General features: G+C 40.3%; 2 protein-coding genes across 2 annotated transcripts; both read left to right on the top strand.

The window, feature by feature from the left end:
• Positions 1-1,003: 1,003 nt before the first annotated feature.
• LOC141649388 (uncharacterized) lies at positions 1,004-1,558 on the top strand. Its single transcript, XM_074458080.1, has one exon. It carries the CDS (start codon positions 1,004-1,006, stop codon positions 1,556-1,558), a length of 555 nt encoding a protein of 184 aa, XP_074314181.1.
• Positions 1,559-2,144: 586 nt separating this feature from the next.
• Positions 2,145-2,615, top strand: LOC141649387 (uncharacterized). Its single transcript, XM_074458079.1, has one exon. It carries the CDS (start codon positions 2,145-2,147, stop codon positions 2,613-2,615), a length of 471 nt encoding a protein of 156 aa, XP_074314180.1.
• The last annotated feature ends 24,718 nt before the right edge of the window (positions 2,616-27,333 follow it).

Genomic DNA, 27,333 nt, shown 5'->3' with positions numbered 1-27,333 from the left:
AAGTAGATAACCTGCTTACTGCAGGAAAGATCCGTGAAGTAAAGTACCCAGAGTGGTTGTCTAATGTGGTAGTGGTCCCAAAGAAGAATGGCAAGTGGAGGGTCTGCGTCGATTTCACGGATTTAAACAAAGCTTGCCCAAAGGATCCATTCCCTCTACCACACATAGACGCCATGGTAGATGCTACTGCGGGCCACGAGATGCTGACATTTCTGGATGCCTGGAGCAGATATAACCAGATAAAGATGCCTTTTGGACTGAAAAATGCAGGATCTACCTATCAGAGGCTGGTAAACATGATGTTTAAAGAACAAATAGGCCAAACTATGGAAGTATATATAGACGATATTGTCGTTAAATCGAAGCAGGCTTCACAGCACCACCAGCACCTGGCAGAAACTTTCAATACCCTCAGGAAATACCAAATGAAGCTGAATCCTACGAAGTGCACCTTCGGAGTATCCACTGGAAAGTTCCTAGGGTACATGGTGACCCAGAGGGGGATAGAGGCCAAGACCGAGCGCGATAAGAGCAATTCTGCAAAATGAATCACCGCAAAACCAAAAGACGTCCGGCCGCCGACCGGAAGAGTGGCAGCCTTAAACAGATTCATATCCAGATCCTCGGACAGATGCAGGCTATTCTATGATATACTCAGAAAAAGCCAAAGATTTGAGTAGACGGATGACCACGAGAAAGCATTTCAGGAGCTGAAGCGTTATCTCAGCACCCCACCTCTCCTGTCGAAACCAGAGCCAGGAGAACCACTTTTCCTGTATCTGCTCGATCCACGAAGCGGCGATCGGTCAAAGTGCTAGTACGAGAGCGGAAGGATCACAAAGATCCGGTATACTACATCGCAAAGTCTCTACTTCCGGCAGAGACCAGGTACACATCACTAGAAAAACTTGTCCTTGCACTAGTTACTGCATCCTATAAACTGCGTCCCTACTTCGAGTCTCATACTATTTCTATGATAACTAATTACCCTCTTAAAATTATCATGAGAAAACCAGAATTGTCAGGAAGAATGGCTAAATGGTCCGTGCACTTGAGCGGGTACGATTTGAAGTTTGAACCCCGTACGGCCATAAAGTCTCAGGCTCTGGCAGACTTTGTATCCGACTTCTGTCCAGCACTCCAGACCCAGGCCGAACAGGATATCCTAAATCTGGAAGAAGACAAAGGAGAGCAAGTATGGGAGCTACATGTGGACGGAGCTTCCAATGCCAAAGGAGCAGGAGTAGGTCTGGTCCTCAAATCACCCCAAGAAGACCTCATAGTCCAAGCTGTACGGTGTGAGTTCAAAGCCACAAACAACGAAGCAGAATATGAGGCACTAATCCTGGGTCTGAAGCTGGCTCTGGATCTGAAAATCAAGCACCTTCAGGTCTGCAGTGACTCTAAGCTTATAGTTAACCATGTTAATGACTGCTATGAAGCCAGGGACCCCAGGATGATGGCATATCTAGATGTAGCAAAGGAGCTGAAAGTCAGATTTGTCACATTCAACATCAAGCAAATCCCCGGGAGCGAGAATGCGAAGCGCACGCACTAGCCACCCTGGGGGCAACCTTCAAGACAAGAACTATCTCCACGATACCAATTGTCCACGTGCTGGAGCCAGTAACACTAAAATCTCAGCAAGAAGCGAGAAAAAGTGTGCAAAGACCACAGTGAAGAAAATACTCCAGACTGGGGGAAACCCTACCTAGACTGGTTGCAGAATGACGTCCTACCAGCAGATAAAAAGGAGGTAAGGGGCTTTAAAATGAGAGCATCCAGATTCCTACTAATCGATAATGTTCTTTTCAGGAAATCCCTCGCTGGACCCTACCTCAGATGCCTGGATCGGGAAGAGTCTCAGTCGTTTTGCATGCTCTCCACAAAGGGAGAATGTGGAAACCATGCGGGGGCGGGAGCCTGTCCAACAAGGCACTGAGGCGGGGATACTTCTGGCCCACAATGCGCAAAGATGCCATGGAATTCGCAAAAAGATACGACGCTTGCGAGGCACGCCCATGTTAGCCATCACCCGGCCAGAGCCTCTGCACCAAGTTATCTCACCATGGCCTTTCATGAAGTGGGGATGGATATCGTGGGACCACTACCCGAGCACCAGAAACAAAGTCTACATGCTCGCCATGACGGATTACTTTTCCAAATGGATAGAAGCAAAATCATTCTCCCAGGTTACAGAAACCCAGGTGATATCTTTCATTAAACGCAATATCATATGCACGTTTGACATTCCATCTGAAATTATATGCGATAATGGGTCTCAATTCATTGGAAATAAGACGGAAGCTTTTTGTGCTAGGTGGAATATCTCGTTGCAGAAATCTACTCCCAGAACCCCAGGTCCAACGGACAAGCCGAATCCAAAGAACAAGATTATCATTGAAAACTTGAAAAAGAAACTAGAAGAGATTGGGGGCAAATGGGCGGAAGAGCTACCTCTCGGTTCTGCAGGGCGGCGAACCACACCAAAGGTTGCAACGGGGCAAACCCCTTTAGCTTGGTGTTCGGAGCAGAAGCGGTCATCCCATCTGAAGTCAGGGTCCCAACCCACAGATATGGATGCATCACAGAAGACCGGAATCAGGTGGAAATGACAAGCAGCCTGGACACGATAGATGAACTCAGAACCAGCGCCCAGATCAGGATGGCCTCCTACCGACAGACTGTGGCTAAAAGCTACAACAAGAACGTAAAAGTAAGAACTCTGCAGGTGGGAGATCTGGTCCTAAGGAAAGTCTTCCAGAATACCAAGAACCAGCAAGCAGGGAAATTTGCCTACAACTGGGAGGGGCCATACCAAGTAGAAAGCACAGTTGGAAATGGAGCCTACCGACTCATGACTATGGAAGGGCAAATGGTTCCCAGATCCTGGAATATCACCCACTTGAAAAAATATTTTATTTAAGTCACCAGCAGGGTCAACAACCGGGTACTCAGCCTACCAGATACAGCCCAGCCAGGTTCTAGATATTGCCTTACATATTTTCTGGCTCTGAATATTTTTCTGTCTCTGAATACTTTTATGCCTCCAAAAATTCTTCTGGCCCTAAAAGATATTTTCCTGCTTCTAAAATATTTTTCTATTTTTAATATTTCTCTGGGTCTGGATATCTCCTGATTCTGAATGTTTTCTGGCTCTAAAAACGTTATTTTTGAATCCAACATTTCTGGTTCTAAAAGCCTTGCTCGTATTTTAATTCTAACAAGTACTAAATTGCAAAACCACCTTGAATAATTTAAATTTTTTAAATAGGCCAAGGAAATAAAATGCAAACTAATCTGGCAGAGCCTATACTCATTACAGAAGGCGTGTGTCCGTGGCTAAGCACGTACAACCGGGACAACCAGCCTCCCGCGATGCATTAGCACCCACGCAAGCCTGGCTCCTCTGGACGAGTGGGCGTACTAGACCCCTTAGCCAACAATCTAACAGCGATGGCCAAACAAACGACGTGCATGCACAAATCAAAGCACCAGATACGGTACGACACAAAGAGATAACCATTAGGAAATACTTAAGTTTCAAAAGCAAAGTATGTCTGGCACCAGAGCTAGACCAAAAGTACATAAACTGTCCAAAATAAAGATGTCATGCCTCGTAGGGCCAAAAACTAACTAAGCATAGCATAAGTCTTTCAGATGCAGGAAAAAACTAATCTACGTCAATACGCTCCACAGTTTCAGAAGTAGCTGCCTGAGCATCAGGAGCAGGAGAATTCACCTCTTCCTCAGCACCTGGGTCATCAGCAGGAACAGTACCGGGCTCCACCAAGCCAGCCAATATATCCAGATTCAGACCATCCGGAAAAGTAGCAGCAAGCCTCCCCTCTTCATCTCCTAAATCCCAGGCCGAATGCTCCCCCTTCTGGAACATCTTTATACAGTTGATCTTCGTTTCCAGAGCAGCATAAGACAAAGCATCCACTAGAGTCCTTTGGAACCAGAGGCTGCCCCAGAAGCAGGGATAGTTTCAGGTATTGGAGTCGTACCAGAAGCAGACGTAGCTGAGACAGAAACAGGAGTAGGTTTGGGCACAGGAGGATCCCCAGAAGCAGATAACCCATGCCCAGGTAGCGGAGGCCTCACAGCTAGAGGCGTGGCTTCAATGGGAGACTGCTCCTTAACCCGGTTCACAGCAGCAGACCTCCTCTTGGGACGGGGTCCAGAACCAGGGGCGGGGGTAGACTTCCTTTTCTCGGAAGGCTTGGGGGCAACCGCAACCTGATCTTTCACTCTCTGAGCCAAAACATCTTCCAACGAAATTCTGGACTTTGCGGAACCTGAAAGCAGCAAAGATCAAGTCAGAACCAGACACATCATATACCCAAAAACAGAACGTAGCTAGAGAAAAGAAGAACAGCGCACCAGTCGACATTGATTCTTTCTCCTCAGCAGCTGATTTCCTCGCCACAGCAGCAGAATCCTGGACCAGGTCAGGGAAGGTCCTATTCTCAGCAGGAGGACCAAATAACTTGGAAAGAGACGCAGTTTTGTCAGAAGACAAAGGCAAGGGACACAAATCTGCACAAAAAACCAAGTAAGGAAGTATAAGCGCCAAAGGAAATTACACAGGAATAAGGGCATGCAAATACCATCTGTTGACCGCCAGACGCTGACAATGTAGTCAGTCGGAGGAGGAAGGGTATCAACTTTGACAAAGATAAAGCGGGAAAACCATTTGCTATCATCCGGTTTCACGGGAAAGATAATGCAATTCTTTTCCCCATCTCGAACCCGAATGGTCACTTGACCTCGACTGAGGGACCTGACCGAAAACAAGTGTGCAAGGTCCGAAAGGCCGATCTCATAACCAAATTTGCTATTCATAGCCACAATAGCAAGCAAGGTACGCCAAGTATATGGGGCCACTTGACAGATGGCCAGGCGGTTCAGGTTCAGAAACTCCTGGATCATGGGAGGGAAAGGAAATCGCAGACCCAGACGAAAGGCATATTCGTACAAGCAAATCCACCCTTTCCTCACTGAATCAGCCTTCTGGTCGGGAGTCGGAATGTGGAACACCGCCTCGTCAGAAAAACCAAAGGTTTTCTTGATGTGATCAAAGTCCTCGGAGGTGAAGTCGGAGTCACAAGAATGTTTGGCGGAAAGAACGCCGCCGGAGTGGAAAGCATCGGACGGCGTTACCGGATCCGAAGCCGAGGTCGAAGAAGCCGATTTTTGTGACATAGTATGCAAAGAAATGAAAAGAAAGTGAAGATGAAGATGAAGTACCTGAGAAAAAAGCAACCGGCAGAAGGGATGGAAAGTGATTGATGGTGATAGGAAGTGAGAGGTAATAATGAAGGGAGTTGGGGAATATAAAAAGGGGGAGGATACCGAGGGAGTGGCGTGAGAGGAAGAGTTTGAGGGCAAGTGGGGAGTTAATTGGCGGTTGGGAAGCATTAAGTGGGGGAAGTTGTAGAAACCAAGGTAACTGCTAAAGCTTCGGCAGTTCTCCACATCACCGCAGAAATTCCCGCCTAAAAACATTTGAGACGGAAATTTGGGGGCAATTGTTAGGGATAAAAATTGATTTTTATCATACGCAACGTGGCATCACTTTACTGGAAAAAAGGGAGACAATCAAGGGCGACGTGGCACACAGCGGTTGGTAAAGAGAAGGAGAGATGGATCGCTGAGGTGGCAAGCTATGGGCCGTAGGATTGAAAAAGAGAACAAACACATATGGAAACAAAAATAGCACACGTACAACAAGGGAAGAATCTTTTGAAGTCAACTAACCACCACCTATTCTTTAGGAATTTGACCAAGTATCCAGGAGCAGAAGCAGGGAACGGTTAGATAATTTTAATTTCTGATTCTGGCAACTATAAAAGCGAGGGCAAAGCAACATACAAGGGGCATTCTCCATATTATCGAGCAACACTTGACTCTAAAAATCCATCAGCAATTGACGATAATTATCTAGCAACATAAAAATTGTATTTCCTTACTTGGGCGTTTTTTACATCGATTATAGTGCAAAGTTGGCGGGATTCCGACTCCCCCCGCGGTTGTTCCCACATCGGGTTTTCCGCGTCACCAAAAGTCTCTCGTGTCATCCTTTTTGTTTATCTTTTCCTTCCTTACTTCATCGCATATTTACTCTTTAAATTAGTCATAATCCAATATTAATCGGCCGTAGATCAATCACTATCACTCACCAATTGAATAAATAACTCGGTAAATTTTTACCAAAACAATTAATTTGAGGACTTGTGCAATACGGTGGAAACACATATGTTGGTTGTACTATTGATTTTGACTCGACGATATATGGATGGTGAGATTTGTTATTTTCGTACCGTGTCTTTATTATTGTTTCTTTTGACCTTGGCATTTGGGTGAGTAGCTCGGAGCTCTACTCCGAGTGTTCAGCAGTTCCTTAAAAGGGACATTCGACGATATTGATATTGAAATTGAGATGGATATTTGTTACTGGTATTGAGTTATGGGGCCTTTGAGCCGAGTTATGTTTACGGTCCAGAGTTACCATGGTTATTGAGTTATTTGAGTTTATTATCGATATTGATATGGAAATATTATTTAGCGGTTTTATCCCGCCAGTTCATTCACCCTTTGTCCTTGGCTCAGGAGCGATGATAAGAATACGATACGTGGTTACATTGGATTATTATATTATTAGATAGAGTAATTAGTGAGACGGATTAATGAGATGAGACTTGGTGAACTATTGGAATAAGAGAGTGTGTTATATTATGGAATTAGAACGGAGTTGGTTTGAGATGAGTTGTCAGGGAGTGTTTTTATTATTCTCTGTGTTTATTTTTTCTTTTTACAAGTCTGTGTTTCCACGCCATGACCAAAAATTATTCTGCTTATATTGAGGTATTATCTGTTACTCAGCTTTCCGGCTGACGTGTTTTCTCCCTTTGGGGCTACTCTTCATGGGGGTAGTTCCTTTCTGTCTTCTGATTTTATTTTCAGGTGACTTCCGCTGCTGTTCAAAAGGATTTGATTTCAAGACAAGATTTTAGTTAAAGACTTTGTAAAAGTTTTATTTTATTCCATTTTCATTTGTGTAAAAGAGATTTGTAATAAGAGTCTTTGTATATTAATTATAATATCTCTGTATTTTGGCAAGCTTTATATGTAAAGTTAGTTTTAAATTAGCCGAAAATCAGGGGTGTTACAATTGGTATCAGAGCGGGTTCTTTCTTGGTTAGGTGTTGAGATCATCACATCTTAACACCATCGATTTCACTTTTAAATCTTTTCTTGAGTTTTTAAGTCACAAATTGTTTGGAATTTTTTTGTTCGCGGTCGAACTTTGTTTTTAAGGTGGGTGGAATGTAATAACACTCAAATTTTATAATGTCATTATTTTCTGAAGTTCAACTTCGGGACGAAGTTCTTTTTAAGGAGTGAAGATTGTAACAACCATCTTTTGTATAATCGTATTATTACTATTTTTATTTATTTAAGTTTTTAATTCATTAGTTTTATAAATGGATTTGTGTTAACCTTGGTTTCGTGTATTGAGTATACTAGCCCATTACCTTTTCCTAATGCAAAATAGATATAAAGTCAAAGTATAAACAATTGGTCTCCCTTGTGACGGGTTACCATTTGTGATGGATATTTTGTGAGATAAAATGGTAACAAAATGGGTTAGTGGAGAAAGGGGACCACATGAATAGTGTTGCAGAGAGAGAAAAAGTGGGTACATTGTGAGGTAAAATGGTATCCGTCTTCAGCTTGTGACGGATATGTCATGTCTTCAATGAGAATTTGTGAAGTATAAAACTTCCCTTATAAACTACTTAGCACATAAACCTAGGCGTCACAATCCTATTTTGGCAAATAGTAGTCATCATTACCATATTGTATCTTTTGATCTTAAATTCACAAGAGTCCATTCGAGAATCTCTAAAGTTCCCTCTGTTTGCCATGTCGTCTTATATTTCTTAACTAATTGATCGCTGACGCGAATTTGTGAACAATTTTTCCTGCATGTAATTCAAATCGAGTATAAGGTAACACGATTCTACCGATCCTATTATTATTATTATTATTATTATTATTATTATTATTATTATTATTATTATTATTGTTCGGGGTTATATGTTTATATGCTTTGGAGATGGAACTATATGTTTGATTTGTTATACCATGAAATTTATGTTTATTGTACAGTCATTGTTATTATATATAGTAAATATATACATATACATATTCCCAATTTTATTTATTACGATTGTTGAGAGGGGTATGGGCCGTGAAATAAACTACGTACGGATTTGACAAATTGTTTGAACTTGGTAGATGCAGCATAATGGAGTATTCATGAGTTTAGTATTAGGCGAGTATTTGAGATCTATGAAGTTGGAAAGTACGTACTGTTAGATAGATGAGGTATGAGTTATGACATGATTAATTTGAGGACTTGTGCAATACGGTGGAAACACTTATGTTGGTTGTACTATTGATTTTGACTCGACGATATATGAATGGTGAGATTGGTTATTTTCGTATCGTGTCTTTATTGTTGTTTCCTTTGACCTTGGCATGTGGGTGAGTAGCTCGGAGCTCTACTCCGAGTGTTCAGCAGTTCCTTAAAAGGGACATTCGACGATATTGATATTGAAATTGAGATGGATATTTGTTACTAGTATTGAGTTATTGGGCCTTTGAGCCGAGTTTTGTTTACGGTCCAGAGTGACCATGTTTATTGAGTTATTTGAGTTTATTATCGATATTGAGATGGAAATATTGTTTAGCGGTTTTATCCCGCCAGTTCACTCACCCCTTGTCCTTGGCTCAGGAGCGATGATAAGAATACGATACGTGGTTACATTGGATTATTATATTATGAGATTGAGTGAGACGGAGTAATGAGATGAGACTTGGTTAACTATTGGAATAAGAGAGTGTGTTATATTATGGAAATGGAATGGAGTTGGTTTGAGATGAGTTATCACGGAGTGTTTTTATTATTCTCTGTGTTTATTTTTTCTTTTTACATGTCTGTTTTTCCACGCCATGACCAAAAACTATTCTACTTATATTGAGGTATTATCTGTTATTCAGCTTTCCGGCTGACGTGTTTTCTCCCTTCGGGGCTACTCGTCATGGGGGTAGTTCCTTTCAGTCTTCTGATTTTATTTTCAGGTGACTTCCGCTGCTGTTCAAAAGGATTTGATTTCAAGACAAGGTTTTAGTTAAAGACTTTGTAAAAGTTTTATTTTATTCCATTTTCATTTGTGTAAAAGAGATTTGTAATAAGAGTCTTTGTATATTAATTATAATATCACTGTATTTCGGCATGTTTTATATGTAAAGGTTAGTTTTAAATTAGCCGAAAATCAGGGGTGTTACACGATCTCACATAGTAACCGACTACACACCGAAGTGTGTAGCCCTGCCAGACTACCCATCGCAACAGGTAGCCCACGCCTCCACTGGGGGACCACAGCCATATCAACGAGCGATAACCCTGTCCCTTAATGTGCACATCCCCTCCCGTGACGGGTTCCACGGAGGGCGAACTAGGGCGTGAAGCCACTCCCTCAAGGGACTCCACCACAAACCTCACAACAACATCACAACCACCACCATTACACCAACACTCCGATGATCAGCAGAGAACAGTAAAACACAATACAAGCACATCTTAATTCAATTAACAGTAACTGAGTAGGGAAACCCTACCTTAACGCCAACCATGAACATGCATCCACACACAGCCAAGCAAGACTCCGAGGCAAATCCTACAATGATGACCACATCCTATTATATAACTACTTCCAACAATCTACTGAAGGAAACCACAAAACAGCGACTTACCTAATAACGCGGACCGACGGTGACACGGACGACGACCACGCACACATCCTTCCTATGCAAACCCCGTCTTTCCCATGGTTGAGATATAGGCTACATATATGAAAGTGTATGGAGGTATAGGTGATTGGTGAGAGAGAGGTAGGCTAGGGTTAGAGGAAGAGGAACTGTCGAAAATGGGAAATGAAATAAATCTTGCGAATTCGCGTTTTTATATCAACGCGTCAACAACAGCCATACTCGGTCGAGTACTCACATACTCGGCAGAGTAGGCTCTACTCGGTCGAGTATACACAATACTCGGCCGAGTAGTCCCTGCTAGGTCGGGTAACCACTCCTGTGAGGTACCTATCCTAACCTAGTCTCTCACCTATCCCTTCCTAAGGTCTTTCCTGGTCAGAGGGTCGGTCAAAAGAGTCCTTAAACATCGTGGGTATTACAGTTAGGTCGAAAACAGCACACCCTTGGCACTGCTGAGGAGGAAAAGATAATAAGTCGACAACGACACGCCCTTGGCATCGCTGAGGGGAAGGTGTTAAATCGACAACGGCACGCACTTGGCATCGCTTTGTCATATATTCAATATAGCTCGCATTTAGTGTAGAATCATGCATCATTCATTTTTTTACATTTTCAAAATTCCCTATTATTTTGTCCATTGGGGACAATGTCCATTCTAAGTGTGGGGATGGGGAATTCTAACACTTTTCTAAGTCAAAATTTCAAAAATGATAAAAATTTCTAAAATTTCAAAAATCCAAAAACATGTTCTTCCTTTTGTAGTGTAGAAATGTATATATTTATTTGTTTATGTTCACTCCTATTATATTGGACCGACTACGCCACATCCGAGGCATGAGGAATATGAAGACTGCATAGTATGATCTTTCCAAATGTCCTTTTTCCTCTCTATGTTAATGACTATGTGGCTTCTTTTTGTTTGATGCGGTACAAACCAATGTGATTCTAGGAGTTGCATTTAGATTATGTGCTGGCATACTGGTGATAGTAGCATTTGCATTAGAGTTGTATATATGCTAGTTGCATCATGGCATGTAGTTGCATTTTAGGAAAATTTTGTGAAAATGTCTAGTTGGGAAGCTTGACAAGTGTATATAGGTCTTTGTAGATAATTTTTCTCCTTGAGACTTTGTTTGCTAGAATACCCTCAAGACACCCTAGGATATGTCATACTAGTATCTTTTGACCCATGGACTAAGGCCTACTCAAGGGTGCCTTGTGGTATGATGACTCCTTGGCTACCGTTTATTCCAAGGTGACCCTTGATACCATGCAATCGTTCTTCCATTACTATCATCATGTTTTGCCAATACAAAAGGGAATGGGCACAAAAATCTCCAAATTGAGTTCAAGTACCGAAATGAAAATAAAAAAGTTTGCACAAAACTACATCAATGAAAAGAGGAGCAAAAATAGACTCCTAAGCTTCAATAAAAAGTGTCCTTTCTACAAAATCGGGTTACTTTGAAAATGTTCAAAAATGCAAAGATATTACCAATGTATCAAAATTGCCAAACATCAAAAGTGGCAAAGAAATGTTCTCAAAATTCAAATACCACCAGAAATTGGGGGGAAACAAAACAAAAGCAAACTATCATTGTGAAACTCAAACATATTGATCCCTTTTATCCATTGATGATCTTTTCTTTGTTGGATGGTGGAGAGGGGACGACCTTTATTCTTGTCTAGGCAAAAGGAGGAATTCCGTGATCCTACAGTGTTTCTAACACCATAGGGAGCCTACTCTTGACAAAAGCATTTAGCAATTGAGGACAAAATTGTCCTGGTTTGACACAACTTGGAGGTGATTTGTTGGTATCCTTTTGGACTTAGTATCTTTGAGAAATAATATCTACAATGGAATGTGTAGCTTAGATTGCTTCCCCTCTAGATGATTTACGCCACTTAGATGAGAATAGTGGCTATTCTTTTTGTAGATGCAACCATTACTTATGTTGTGTTCTTAATGCTTGGATGTATCACCATTTTGGCAAGCTCCACCTTGCCTTGCAAGAAGGCATCTTACCTCATAGATGTCTTGTTGTGAGTTGAAGGAGCGGAGTGAGACCCGCTAATTGTCTCACATCGGCTATATTATTATGATAGTTTAAATAACGGTCATAGTTTTAGTCATCACTTTACTCTGGACGAGCAAAGGTTCGGTTTGGGGATATTTGATGTGCCCCGTAATTGCGCATATTTAGTCCCCTAACTAACCTCGTTTCCATGATTTCTAGCACTCATTAGGGTCGTTTCTATCTTATGTTCCCTACTTTGCACATTCTATAAGGTTTTAGTACCCTTTATATGGGAGGATGCTAAGCCTTGCGCATATGGAAGCAAAAGTAGAGCCAAATTGATCGCATCTAACGACCAAGCAACAAAGAGGATACTAATACTAAAGGCCTAAGTAAATAAATGAAGTAGAAATGGGCAATTATGAAGAGTCCCACGACCTACCAACGATCCCCACGGATCCTCGTGCAGTCAAAGAAGATGAAGAAGAACTGAGCAAAGATCCGGGCGTCTCAGCCCTCAATCCGGGCATCTCAGCCCTCAATCCGGGTGTCTCAATGCTCAATCTGAGCGGCTCGCCTTCAGGTCGAGCGGATCCTTGGGCATCACGGGTTTGCTTCAATTACAATCCGGACGGCTCTCTCTAGGACTTGCAAAGCACTAATCATCTCCTTAGAGACTTAATTCGTCATTTAATCCCTTAGTTACCCTAATACTTTTCCTTAGTATAAATACTCCATTGTATGAGGAGATAATTACCAAGTCATTAGATTAGATTAGAAAGTCATTTGCTTAATGATATATTAACCCTTCCGTAATTGTTATTGAAGAACTCTTAGATATAGTATTGGAATTGGAAGATTATTTGGGGGTTTATTGAAAAATTGACAACTCTTCATTCATCAATCAAGTTTTTCTTCTATCATTCCTTCTTTCCATTTGTTCATCATAAGTTTGGTACAATTCTTTTACTCCTTGTATTCATTATTGTTTATTTTCCTAATCATTCATCATGTTTGGACTTGTTAGTATGATTGACGCCCCTATTAGCATGTTCAACACAACCATGAGTGAATAGTCACCTAGCTAGGGTTAATGGGGGATTAGGCGAACTATAACATGGGGATAGATCCACACTTAATTTAATTTGTTGTCATATGATTGCTTGCTTGTTGTAGTGTTAACCTATGCACATATTATGCTTGATGAAATGCTAGACTATGAAACCTTGCATTTTTACCCCTTTCTTATCTATTCAACGAGACTTGTAAGATATAAAGTAACTTGAGTCTTGTTATACCATGCATAGAAGTCAATAGGAAGAAAGTAAGTCGACTTGTAGGTGTTGTACAGTCTAGACGACTCGGCTCCGGGATCCAAATCTTCCTATGAACCGTAAGACATAAACTAACTCGGTTCCTTTACACCAATAATTGCTTGCAACTATGAAAACATGTTTTTATGATCACCACCATGAACCCCCCTATGATCCCATGACACCCTAGTGCTTTCATTAAATTGTTTACATCCCTTTTTACCTTTCCACTTGCTTAGTAGTTTAGACACCCATTTCAACTCAATCAATTTGTGACACCTTAAGACATAGCTACTTGCAATTGATAACTTAATTCGATACCCGTCCTTTGCGATCCGACCTTTACTTACCACTCTACTAAGAGTAGTTTGTTTAGTTATAAATATTATTTTGGTTGGTTGACTTAGACGAGAAAGTTTCTAACCGCACCAGTCATGGGGGTATATTGTTTATCATGCATTTCATATTGTGACGGTTGTGATTGTATATGTTGGAGGATTTGTGTTGTTGTTGTTTTGGAGACGTAAGACGGTTGGGAGACCGTCTTGCGCTTAAGTCGCCTATTGGAGCTTCCCACTCCAAGTGGGATGTGCACATTAATGGCTTGAGTAACGGAGGGACTCGTGTGGTTGAGACATGACGTCTGGCAGGGGATCCGGTTGGCTTTCGGACCCGGTACATCTGGGCATGTCCTGGTACCTGTTTGTGGTTATCGGTATGTCTGGACGTGTCCCGGTACCAGTGTGGTTTTTGGTATGTCTGGGTGTGTCTCGGTACCGTGGTGGTGGTTGTTTTATTGTGGTTCATTCATATCATAGTCATGTTGTATGCTCACACACTCGAGTCGTGTCATACTTTATTTATTTAATTAAACTGACATTTGTTGTGTCTGTGTAATGGTCACCTATATGTGAGGTGGCCTGTGTCGATCCGTATGATATCATTTGGTCATATGGGGAGCAGGTTATATACAAGTTGTTTGGATAGCACGTGGGAGACGGGACGAGCTTGATGAGTCATGAGACGAGTATAGTTGGCTAGAGAGTATAGTTGTCATGAGTTGTACTTTTATTCATTTGTTTACGTTTATGTAATTCATTAAACATTACATTAATAAAATGTTCTTTGATTGGAGTTTTGAAACACTACCTCGGGAAACCGAGAGTGTAACGCTCCAATTATCTTAGCCGGATAGTTGGGGTGTTACAGTCAAGAAGAGTTTCCTGATAAGTGGTGTATCCATGAGGATTGTCTAAACTGCCTTGTGGGTTAAAAGGTGAGAGGGATAATTTCCCACTTTCAATCATATCCAGGATCGCATGCTTAAGCCAATAGCACATCTCAGTATCGTGTCCTTTGCCCCTGTGATACTAGCAATGGGCATTACTATCCCAGAATTTCGATCTCTTTTCTGGATCTGGTGTAGGACTGATAGGCTTCAACATTCGCTGTTCCATAAGTCTCTGAAGGGCATCGGTGTATGTAATACCAATGTCGGTAAATTTCCTAGGAGGTGTATCCTTCTTATCGGAAGCCTTTGTGAATGACCTTGGAGAGTTAATAGGTTTCTTTGACGAAGGCTCCAAGAGGTTGCCTTTGTTGATTTTGATTCTTGGATGAGAAGAACTAGGGATAGATTGCTCACGTCTAGCTTTCTCCTTAGGATTGTCTGGTTGAGCGTTTGTCTGGACACTTTTCATCTTGGGAGGTTGGGCCTCAAGCTTCTTACCCATTTCTACAAACTGGTTCTCCATGTTGGAAAGCCGAGAATTTATGTTATCAATAGCTACCTCTAACTTGGAAAATTTATTGTTGAAGGCAATGGAGAGCATGAGTATTCCACTTTGAATATCATCGTCTTCGAGAACATTAATTTCTTCATTATCATGAGAAGCGAGGAGGTGAGAACAATCTAGGAATGACTCATGATCATGTTTAATGATATTAGACCCAAGAGGGTCGATCTTATTGGATTGCTTGATAGAAGGTGGCACAGGAAGCCTGCCATCCTCGATCATATCCTGAATAATATGCTTTAGACAACAGCATTCCTCCGTATCGTGTCCCCTACCTCGATGGTACTGACAATATGAATTGTCGTTCAACCTAGGCAATATCTTTTCAGGGCCTGGGGTTGGACAAATTGGATAAAGTTTTCCCTGGGAAACCAGTCTTTGTAGAGCTTCCTCATATGTTGTTCCGAGGTCAACGAATTCCCTAGGAGCTCATCCCAACCTTCTGGGTGGAGTTTCCAAGAGGTTGACTCCTTTGTCTTCATTGGCCTTCTTAGATGGGTGGGTCGTGTTGAAGATATGACTTGGCCTTCGGGTTCGAGAAGATGGTAAAGGTTTCATTATCCCCATTTGGTTTTCCATATTGACGACACGAGTGCTCAAGTCTTCGACGATGGCCTGAAGCGTAATGACTGCAAAACATAGTCCTTAGACGATGACAGATAATCATTCTTGAACATTTTCATTTGAAATCGTTAAAATCCTACCGAGAAGCAAATGACGTGCGCTACGACTTGATTTGACATGGGATTACACATACTAAGGTGACAAACAAGAGATGTACGAAGGAAAATATAGGAGGACGAGATGGGATAACTAGACTGTTGACTTGTGAATTCTCGAAATATCGTGAGCGACTTCTCGTTCTTGGACTCACGGTTTTTGACTTTGACCTTAGACTCGAGTGTTGACTTTGACGGAGTAATATTTATATTAGTTGACCTGATTGACGGGATTGATGACACGTGATTCTAAGGCGTGTGTATAAGATAGACTTGAATCGAGGTTCGGGTATGTGTGTACCCAAACGGTGTATTAGCAGGATTCGGTGTGTTGGACTCGAGTGTGCGAGTCGAAGTATTAGAAACGTGTAGGGATAGGGCATCCAAAATGACGGTGTGACGCCTTCGAACTTGACTTAATTTTGAAAAGACCCAAAATGTAAGGGAAGACGGGTTTATAACTCGACAGAGTTCCGACTAGGACATAGTCTTTTTGAATTTACACATTTACATGGTTTGTAATATTTTGATTTAAAACGTTTTTTGGTTTTTTTTTTGGATTTTCACGTTTCCTTTTTTTTTGATTTTTTAATTTTGTTTTGAGAATTTACAAAGCATTTTATTTATGGAGAATTTAAAATTGAATTTAATTTCACAAAAGGGTTTTGTTTTGGAAAATTGGAAATAGATTTTACATATACAGAAATTTGGACATCATTTAATTTACAAAATGATTTTTTGAAAAGGCTTTTTTTTTCTTTGTTCGAAAATTGAAAATTGAAAATAAAAAAATTCGGCATCATTGGTTTACAAAAGTGAGATTTGAAAGATTTGAAAAGGAATTTTATTTAAATTGACATTATTTTATTTATAAATGAGGAATTTAGACACGTGATTGATTTGGAAAACACACACAAAAGGCATTATAACAGTATGTTGAGTACTTTTAGAAGGTTTTGGTTTAAAGGGTGGGTTGTCATACCAAGCCATCATACCATGGTTGATAAGGCTAAAGTCGCGTCACCTAATCAAAGTAAATCTATCTCAGTTCTAACAAAATAGTTAGTGGTAAGACATGTATCGAATCCATAGGGAGGCGGTAATAATCAGTTTGTTAATATTTAAAGTGTCTTAAAGGTAACAATTTTATGGGGATTTTGGTTTGTTTGATTTTTATCAACTAATAGCAAGTAATTAAAATATGATTAACAATAATATTAAAGAGCCTAGGATTCCGGTTCACTACGTCAATTGTATGAGGTTTATCTTAATCAATTGTTAGGTCAATCAAACTATCTAAGGTCACAAGATTGATTAATTCTATTATGTCCTTTAGATTAAGTCTAACATGCAATCACTAATATTAAACACAATCTATTTGATTATCGCAGCCTATATTAATTTTAAGCCTGGCGGTGAAAGCATTAATTTGCTATACTAATTATAGACTCATGCCTTAAATCATATAACTAGAATAAGAACAATAATCAAACAATAGTTTTAACGATATTACTAACAATCAATTAATAATCCCCCTTTCTAATCAACATATATCCCCTTCATCCTAGATAAATAAATTAGCTACTCATAGTTAATTGAACAACAACAATAAAGATGGATAACAACATAATTGAAGACATGAAATAACAATAATGAATTAAAAGCATAAAACTTGAATAATAAATTATGAAAAACGATCAGTACCTTAATTAGTAATTAATGAGGAAAGATTAAAGTGCAAAGTATGAAAGCTAAAGTATTTCTCCAGCCGTCGAAAAGTAATAAAAGCGTAAAAACATAAACCCTACGAGTTTAGAATATATATTACAAACAAGACGTGTTTTAGGAAAATACGGAAATAAGATCATCACAAAGGTTCCTTGATCGAGCCTCAACATACTCGATCGAGGACAGACACTCGATCGACTCCTTCTTCACTCGATCGAGGAATCAAGTCCAGCAGCTTGATTTCATCTTAACTTCTCTTTTCGTCTTCAAGTCTCCTCGTTTCTCGTGCCATGCCTCATGTATTCCTCTATGCCATAACCGCAATGCTCATCTTAACTCGATTCACCACGTAATGCGTCATTTCCGCATTAAAACATAAAGAAGCGGCAGTATCGAAATTCTACTAATAAAGGTATATAAATGATATAATAGGCACGAAAACGGTATATAAAACAACATGAAAGAAGTTATAAAAGTGTATATAAAAGTAATACATCAAAATCCCTCAAACCAAACCTTTGCTTGTCTCTAAGCAAAGCTATCACACCATACAAAAGACAAAACATACAAATGGTGAATGAATAACTCAGAGCAAATGTCAAGGGACATAAAAATCCCAGCTATCCATATCTATAACAAAGTAATGACGAAAAATCGTGCCAATAAAACAAATTCAAAGGCACGGGTAATAGAATAACGCAGCTCAACTCAAGATGTGACATGATACCGAGACTCAGCCAAATACTTTTCAATCTTGCGAGACAAATTAGTTGGATTCTCGCGGTTTCACTCATGTTGTCATAAGGGGTGATATAAATGTAAGATAGAAAGAATTAAGACACTCAGTCAACTTATGAAACATGCATGCAATCTAATGTGATAGAAATTTCTCCAACTAGTACGCATTCACAATAAAGACTAAGTACATGTATCAAGGACAATAGGGTGGCAAATGGGCAAGGGTATAGAAGTGGTTTGTGCCGAAACACGTATGGATATGTGAGGCTAAGACGTTAGTCGCAGCGCTAAACCAATAACCAATTCTAATGATAATAAACATAAACCATCCCAACTAGAGAAATCATCTCAACTTTGACAACATATGAGAGAATATAAGAAAGACTCTCCAAAAATGCATTAGGCTCTAGTAAATACCACTTATGATCTCCTAATAAAACTGAATGAAGCAATTCTTTTTCCTTTTTTTTTCTTTCTCTTTTTTTTTCCGGAAATTTCATATATTTTCTTTCTTTTCTTTTCTTACTTCTTGCTTCATAATTCTCTTTTTTTTTTTTCAATATAGGAAATCAACACAATTGCTAACAAATTAAAGCTACAACCCACAATGACATAAAAGTCTCAATCCCAACCAAAGTAGCTAAAATAACATAAGACTCAAGCAATTGCGACTGTCCCGAAAGGTAGGCAAATTCTAGATTGTAGCTAATGAAATAAGATATGAAATGGCTACAAAGTTCAAACGGGCTAACAAAACAAGGTAATGTATGGCTTATTTGAACGGTAAGAACCGCCTTTCCTCATGTACTTAATCATATGAAAGCGCAAAAGCTAAGAAATTAATGTCAGACTTATGCAGTTTGATATTACATATTCCACAAGGAGACCACACTCTTTAGTCTAAATAACAAATGAGACCAGTTTATTAATATTCCTGGCCTAGGAAGCTCTAAAGACCTCAGAAATTTAAGTGGTTTACCAACATAATATAGTCAAATCTACTTAACATAAGGCATATTGTGACGGTCAAGACTTGAGTTATGAGCTTTGTTTATCATAGCTAACATGTCAAAACAATGTACATGGATAACTTAAGTGGGATTCAAATGCAAAGACAAAGCAAATTATCATCATTGCTAAACAATTCACCAAGACTCGGCCTAAAATGAATAAAAATATGCTTTTGTATTTTATAAATTTTTCAATTTTTATGGATTTTTTTAACTTAAAGCACACGACATAAATAAAACACACAACTGAAAGTAAATAACACAACAGAAATAAATACTCTCCCCCAAACCTATATGTCACAGTGTCCTCATTGTGACGCCTACAATCACACAAATCCAACAACAGCAGCTTATAGGACACCACTAATAAAGGGAAAGGGGAAAAAAAATACAACAAAATAAATACAAGGAAAGACAGTACCGGCTGTGTAGCAAAAGCTCCCCCAAACCAGCTGGAAAGTGAGGGATGTAGTGACCAGCTGTCACTACTGCGCTCCATCATCATCATCATCATTACCACCATGGGTAGTCTCATCAAACCCATCAATCTATGCAAATATAGCCTCTAACACAGGATCAGGAGCACGACCACCACAGCCTCTAGCACGGCCACCACACATACCACAACCTCTAGCATGGCCGCCTCTAGGAACAGTTGCTGTAGTAGAAGAAGAAGCTGCAAACTGGCCAAATGGCCCTCTCTGAGAAAGAGGGACAACAATATCCTCAGGAAACACACTATAAGGCTGGTGAGGACGAATAGCAGTGTAGAATGGTCGACCTAGAGCACCATACTCCCTACTAAACTGCCCATACTCCGCAGGAGTAACACCATAGAGATGGAAAACACGACTGTCATCACCAGGTGTAGTGTAAAAGCTTGGAGTAGTACCCGTATACTGACCGCCCCCAGAAATAGTAGTGGCCTCCATCTGCTCCCATAACCGCCTCTGTGTCAAAGCGGTGTTAATACCCTCATGAACTCTCACTTCCCTCTCAAGAGCTAGGTCGAAATAGTAACCATAGTGGGAAGTAGAAGCAACAGAAGGAGCAAAAGGCCGAGGCTGGTAAGAACCAGGCAAGTGGGTAGGAGGTCTACGACGCTGTCTACGGCGCCCTCTAGTGGTAGCTATAGTGCTAGAACCACGTAAAGTAACCAAACGCTCATTTGGAATTGGTCGGTCCGCTTTTAGCTTAGATTTCGGTTACATGTCGTTAGGAGCACCTAGACCAAAATAATATTTATAAATTCACAAACAACTCTACTACTAGTAAAGAGGCAAGTAAAGGTCGGATCCCAAGGGACGGGTATTGATGTAGGATTTTCGATTACAAGTAGTGGTGTCTAGGGGTGTCACAATTTGGGTTGAGATAAGAAGATCACTAAACTAAATAACAATAAAAGTAAACAAGCAAGATGACTAAAATGAGATGTAAATAATTGATTAAAAGCACTAGGGTGTCATGGGTTCATAGGGGATTAAAAGCACAAGTAAATAATTGATTAAAAGCACTCATTATGAAGTTTAACATGTTAACAAGGTTGTCAATCATATTAACAAAGCAAAACATGATGAATAAATAAAGATGATTACCAATAATTAATAAGGGATTATGAGAATTATACCTAATGATGATTCCAAAATAATAATGCAAAGAATAATAGAAGTACTTGATGATTGACGGAAGGTTGTCAATCTCCCAATAAACCCAAATAATCTTCAATTACCCAAAATAAAAGATGAACAATAGAGAAATTAAGGAAATGAGATTTGTTTTAATACTTGATTAGAAGTTGATTACAATATTAAAGAGAGATTAGAATAATATAAACTACACTAAAGATTGATAAGAAGAACATGATAATCTAATTAGACTAATGGGGTATTTATAGTGGGGATTAGGTGCACAAATTAGGGTTACTAAGGGCTTAAATGACGATTAAGTCCTTGAGGAATCGCTCCTCTCAAGAAAAGATGCGGGTCTCCTTTTAGCTAGTCTTTCAAAAATATGCACATCTCGAATGGAGAAGGAAGAGGACGTGTTGCTCCGGAGGACAATCTGAGCGTCCAGAAGGTCGGGACGAGCGGATTGTGTAGGTGTTGGACGAGCGGCCTGGCGGCTTGGATGAGCAGCCTGTGGAGCTTCTGGACGAGCGTCACAATAGGTGAGACGCTCGGATCTTAGTCCAGCTTACCATTTCTTCTTTTCTTCTTTTCTTCTTCCAACAATCCTCCGGGATTTTGTCGGGGATTCATGGATCTTCTTCATCATTGCCCATCTACTACATTATGTACAAAGGCCTTCCAGTCTTGTTTTCTCTTTGATGCTTGGTCATTAGATTCGATCAATTTAGCTCTATTTTGCCATGAAAATGCAAGGTTTTCACTCCTCTCCTACCAAGGAAATAAAACCTCAAAGAATATGCAAAACAAAGGACTAAAGATAGTAAATGACCCAAATATGCACTAAAAAACATAGGAACGAGGCTAATTCGGGGACTAAATATGCTCAAATATTGATCACATCAAATATCCCCAAACCGAACCTTTGCTCCTCCCGAGTAAAGAGGTGACAAAAACTCGGACCCTTATTTAAAATAACCTACTAATATAGCCGATATGAGACAATTAGCGCATCTCACTCCGCCTCTTCAACTCGCAATAAGACAACCATGAGGTAGAATGCCTTCTTGCAAGGCAAGGTGGGTCCTACCAAAATGGCGACACATCCAATCATTAAAGCACACAAAATCAAGTAATGAATGCATCTACAAAAAGAATAGCCACTTTCCTCATCTAAGTGGCGGAAATTATCTAAAAGGGAAGTAATTCAAGGGTACACATTCCTTCATAGATATGGTTTCTTCAAACTACTAAGCCTAGAAGGATACCAATAAATCACCTCTAAGTTGTGTCAAGCTAGGGTACCTTTGTCCTCAATCGTTAAATGCATTTGTGAAGAATAGACTCCCTATGGTGTTAGAAACACTGGAGGATCGCGGAATTCCCCTTCTTGCCTAGACAAGAAGAAGGGTCGTCCCCTCTCTACCATGCACAAAAGTGGATATGATGGATAAAGGGATCAATAGTAATTGAGTTTCATTTGGGAGTTTTGCTTTTTTGTTGTCCCCCCCCCCCCCCCAATTTCTTGTGGCATTTGACATTTGAGAACACTTTCTTTTTGCCATTTCTTTTGATGTTTGCCATTTCAATACTTGACAACTTTCAACTTTTGCATTTTCTTTTGAACATTTTCAAAGTCACCCCAATTAGTAACGAGGGTGCCTTATATTTGAAGCATAGGAGTTTTTTCATTTTTGTTACTCCTCTTTTCTTTTGATGCAATTTGCAATCTTTTTGACATTTATTTCAGTTCTTGAACTCAAATTTGAATAATTTTTATGCCAATTCCCTTTGATGACAAAATGTGGTAGAACATGGATGAATGATGGTTGCATGGTTTCAAGGGTCACCTTAGAATAAACGGTATCCAAGGAGTTATCACACCACAAGGTACTCTTAACTAGGCCTTAATCCATGGGTCAAAGGATACTAGCATGACACATCCTAGGGTGTTTTACAAGTATTCTAACAAGCAAAGTCTTAGGAAGAAAAATCATCTACTAGGGCCTATATACACTTGTCGAGCTTCCCAAATAGACGGTTTCACAAAATTTTTCCAAAATGCAAATATATGCCATGATGCAACTAACATATATACATCCTAATGCATATGCTTCTACCAACTATTATGCCAAATAATCTAAATGCAAGTTCTAAATTCATATTGTTTATACCGCATCAATCAAAATAAAGCCACATAGTAATTAACATAATGAGGAAAAAGGAGATTGGAAAGATCATACCATGCGGTCTTCAATATCCTCATGTCTCGGATGTGGCGTAGTCAATCAATGTGAACAAGGATGAACAAACACAATATATACAAAACAATATATACAAGACTATACTACAAAGGAAATGACCTTGTTTTCGGATTTTCAATTTTACAAAAAATTTTTGGATTTTTCGAAATTTTTGATTTTTTTGGATTTTGTATAAAAGTCGAGTTAGAATTTCCCATCCCCACACTAGTATGGGCATTGTGTAACACCCCCATTTATTTAAGGGCCTGAACTAGGACTCCTCAGATAAATGACGGTGTTACCATCTCGGAAACCCGAGGCAGTAGATAACAAAGGGAAGAAAACACAGTACTTTATTAAAATGTTTATAGTGAGATTAGAACTGGAAATAAAACAAAGTCTCAAAATACGACCAAAAGATAAAGTCTGATAAAACTACTAATAAGACTAAGGTGGGCTAGGCACTAAGTCAGTCATCCAAGCTCTCTTCCCGGCCAGCTCCCGTCAGTCTCTGAAATACCTGTCAATCTGCTCACCAATAATTGGATCATCACAGCGTACACGAATACACGGGGTTAGCCGCGAAGGCCGAGTAGGTAATACAATAAAACAAAGAACATAATACACATGCTCCTCCATCACCACCACCGCCATCACAACTCATAACCCGGACAACCCAAATGCATACCGATCCCGGTAGACTATACATCGACCGTAGCCGATCTCGCAAAGACGCACCGAGGACACCAGGGCAAGTCCTGCAGAACCCGCCTGGGCCTTATCACCACACCATACTCACCTCCACCACCACCAACTCCGATGCAATAACATATTAAAACAGTTCAACGATAATACTTAACGGAATTAAATCAGACAATCATATTATAACATGTAAATCACCGATTCAGTCAATCCAGTCACATAGTACTATATCAAGTCTAGTGTATTCCCCTACCTCAAATAGCGGTAACAAGCTAACTGCAGATCAGAAGTACTCCACCCGAAACTCGCCACCTAAACATATACATAACATAATTAATTCACTTAACTATTCCCGTTCCCATACTCAAGAGTCACTATAAGTAAAAACTTTCCCAAATTAGAAGTTACTAAAAATATAAGTTACCCAAAATAGAAAGTTTCCTAAAATGGGAAGTTTCCAAAATAGCAACTTACTAAAAATAGCAGGTCACTAAAAATAGTAACCTTCCCGAAATAGAATCCCGACTCAAAGCCTAAAAAATATGATTCCGTCATCGCTACTTAATATCGACTTAATAACTAAAACTAATAATAGAACTAATAATAATGTACATATTTTCCGACTTACTAAAAATAGAAACCGTAACAAAAATGCCCAAAAATAATAAACTCACCCGACACACAAACGCACCCCCTTCAACCCGACACAACTCCCTCCAACAACCACCAGCCCTCACTGCCGACCACCAGGTCTGACACCAGGTCTGGCCTGGTCACCTCCAACCACCACCAACGTGGTCGACCCACGCCGGTGGTCAGAATCACCACCACCAACACCCCCTGTCTGCAACTCTGCCGCCACAAAACGCTACAACAGGCCCATTTCTGACTCGCCTGCCACCACGACACATCCCTGCCCCCTCGCCTAACCACCACCCTTAACACCACCGTCGAACGGCGACTCTGACACACGTGGCACCACCGATTCGACCTCCCCCGAGTCCACGGTGGTGCCACCCCATTATCCCATGTCTGAAATGAAACAAACCACCCCTATCAACCCCGGCGCCTAATCGCAACCACTGCAACCACCAACAGCAACGACAACCACTCAACCTACCACCACACGACTCGACTCACAACCAGCAACACATCCCACACCCCGACGACTGCTATAACAGCCCCTAAACGACGTACAACCCCGATAAAACTAGCGTGACAGAATTGAAAAACAGGGGACCTTACCTACGACGGCCGTCGATCTGCGCTATTCCGGCAAGTACAACCACCCTCGTCCACCAGCAACAGCTTCCCTAGACTCACGGCAGACCCTACTCCCTCCACACTCACCGGCGTGCGCTCGTTGGCTGTAAATGAGGCTTGCGGCGTGGAGGAAAAGAGGTTTGATGATGATGATGATGTGTAAAATGACGGTAGGAAGGGGATTGGGTTTTAAGGTTGATTTAGGGTTTGGTTTTAGGGTTTTGGTGAGTGGTAAAATGGTAAATGGGTAAGTGGGTAAATGGGTTATAACATCTTGACCCAACATGCCACCTAAAACTATAAACCCGACTCATCTTACAATATGAATCAACTAATTACCTTTACGCTTTTACCATTACCATATCAACATGATTTAATTACTTTTACGCTACTATTAAATAATAATATCTCGCTCAATCGATAATAAAATACAGGGTATTACACATTGTCCTCAATGGCCAGTACGATAGGAAATTATGCAATGAATATGCATGATTTCAAAACTAAATGCAAACTATACTAAACTACACTACATGAAGCATGTGTTTTTGTTATGGCGGAGAGCATAATTTAAATTAGCTTCCAATGCATATGCATGGACTTCCCCAAACCAAAATAGACATTATTTCTAATGTCATGAATTTTGGGGGAGTTCATGCTCATGGAATGTAATGCATGAAACTAAAGATTGTTATTTTGGATTTTACAAGTCGGGAACAATGATAATAAACACCTTAATGAAGCCAAGGTATTAGTCCTCCAATGTTGCTAGGACTCCAATAAAATGATCAAGATAAAATAAAAAACAAGAGAAGTAGACAAACCATAAGGGAGGTGTAAAAATGTAGGAGCCTCTAAAGTTTTCTAATCCTCACCCATCGTATCATCATCATCATCATCATCATCATCATCATCATCATCATCATCTTCCTCTCTTGAGGCATCATCAACCTCCATAGATGTGGAATCATGTCCACTCTCACTCTCACTTGCTTGTTCTTCCTCACTTTCCTCTTCCTCTTCTTGGACTTCTTCTTCTTCTCCTCCTTCTTGGTCACCACCCTCTTCAAAAACCATCTCCTCTCTACCCGGTCTACCACCACTAGAAATGCTAGGAAAGAATACTTCCCTATCCGCCCAACTAGGCAAAGGACAAGATGGATCAAGAAGTCCTTGCCTAGATAGATGTAGGAGGGGCGGATATTGGGCCTTGTAATCATCCACTCTATCATTGTAAGCTTGCTTATGCATTTCCCTCATGAGTAGAGTCAAGTAATCATTTCCCACTTCGACATCTTTGGGTTTGAACTCGTCGTATTCAAATGGGTAAGGTGGGGTGATAATGGAGGAGGAGGGCTCGGCAATTTCGCCCCTTTGTTGTTGAATGATATACTCGGTCTTATTGGAGAGTGTGGGGAGGTAGTTCGGTCGGTGAAAATTCAATCGGAAAATTTTGGAAGGCAAGGTGAAGGATCTAGCTTCATTTGTTAACCACCCATATTTGTTGTCAAGAGTGTCGTGCTTGACCCACTTAAACTTGTGAATCATGGTGTCCATATCAATAAGATGGCCTCTTTTAACCAGCACATAAGTGTTGTTGTTGTTGAAATTCCGGTAGAAATGCTTAGCCAAATAGGTAACTAGTCCTCCACTGATAATAAAGGTGGTGCTTTCTTTGCCACAATCGACATTAAGCTATCGTTCAACCAAAAGTATTAGAGCATTGTATGGCTTGGTAAATTCCCTCCTAATGTTCAAGGCCGACTCAAGAAGAATACAATCGAGTTTGGTAAGATGATTTGTGCCATTTCTAGCTATCAAAGTATTCCCAATGACCTTATGCCATACTCTAATGCCCGGATGGTGGACTAAGAGAGCACGACAATCATGAAAGCGTATGAATTTCTCTCCGGAAATTGCCATCCAAAGAGGAGCGGGGTCATACTTGATAGGAGTCTTTGTATATTTTGGGTTATCACTAAGGCCTAATATCTTACCCAATTCGCCATAAGTTATGCGTCTATCAACATTTTCAAGGCGAAACTCGATGTTGGTTCGAGTCTCCACCCATGTGACTTTCAAAGAACTTAAAAATTCCAAGGTGAGGGAGAGGTATGTCAATTCTTTCATTGTAAACAATTTACCCAATCCCATAGACTCAAAGAAGGTTTTGGTTTGTTCAAGGACACCCAACTTTGACAATGCATCTTCACAAATAAACTTAGTATGCATGATGGTTTTCTTAGCAAAGAGAATGAATTTCTCCCTATGAGAGTCGGAAGTGAAAATTACCTCCGGATAATTGGATAATTGTTCAATGACCGGAGTTGTT

The sequence above is a fragment of the Silene latifolia genome, chromosome 3, assembly GCF_048544455.1.
Source record: "Silene latifolia isolate original U9 population chromosome 3, ASM4854445v1, whole genome shotgun sequence".
Lineage (NCBI taxonomy): Eukaryota > Viridiplantae > Streptophyta > Magnoliopsida > Caryophyllales > Caryophyllaceae > Silene > Silene latifolia.
This window is presented reverse-complemented; position numbering and strand designations above follow the sequence as displayed.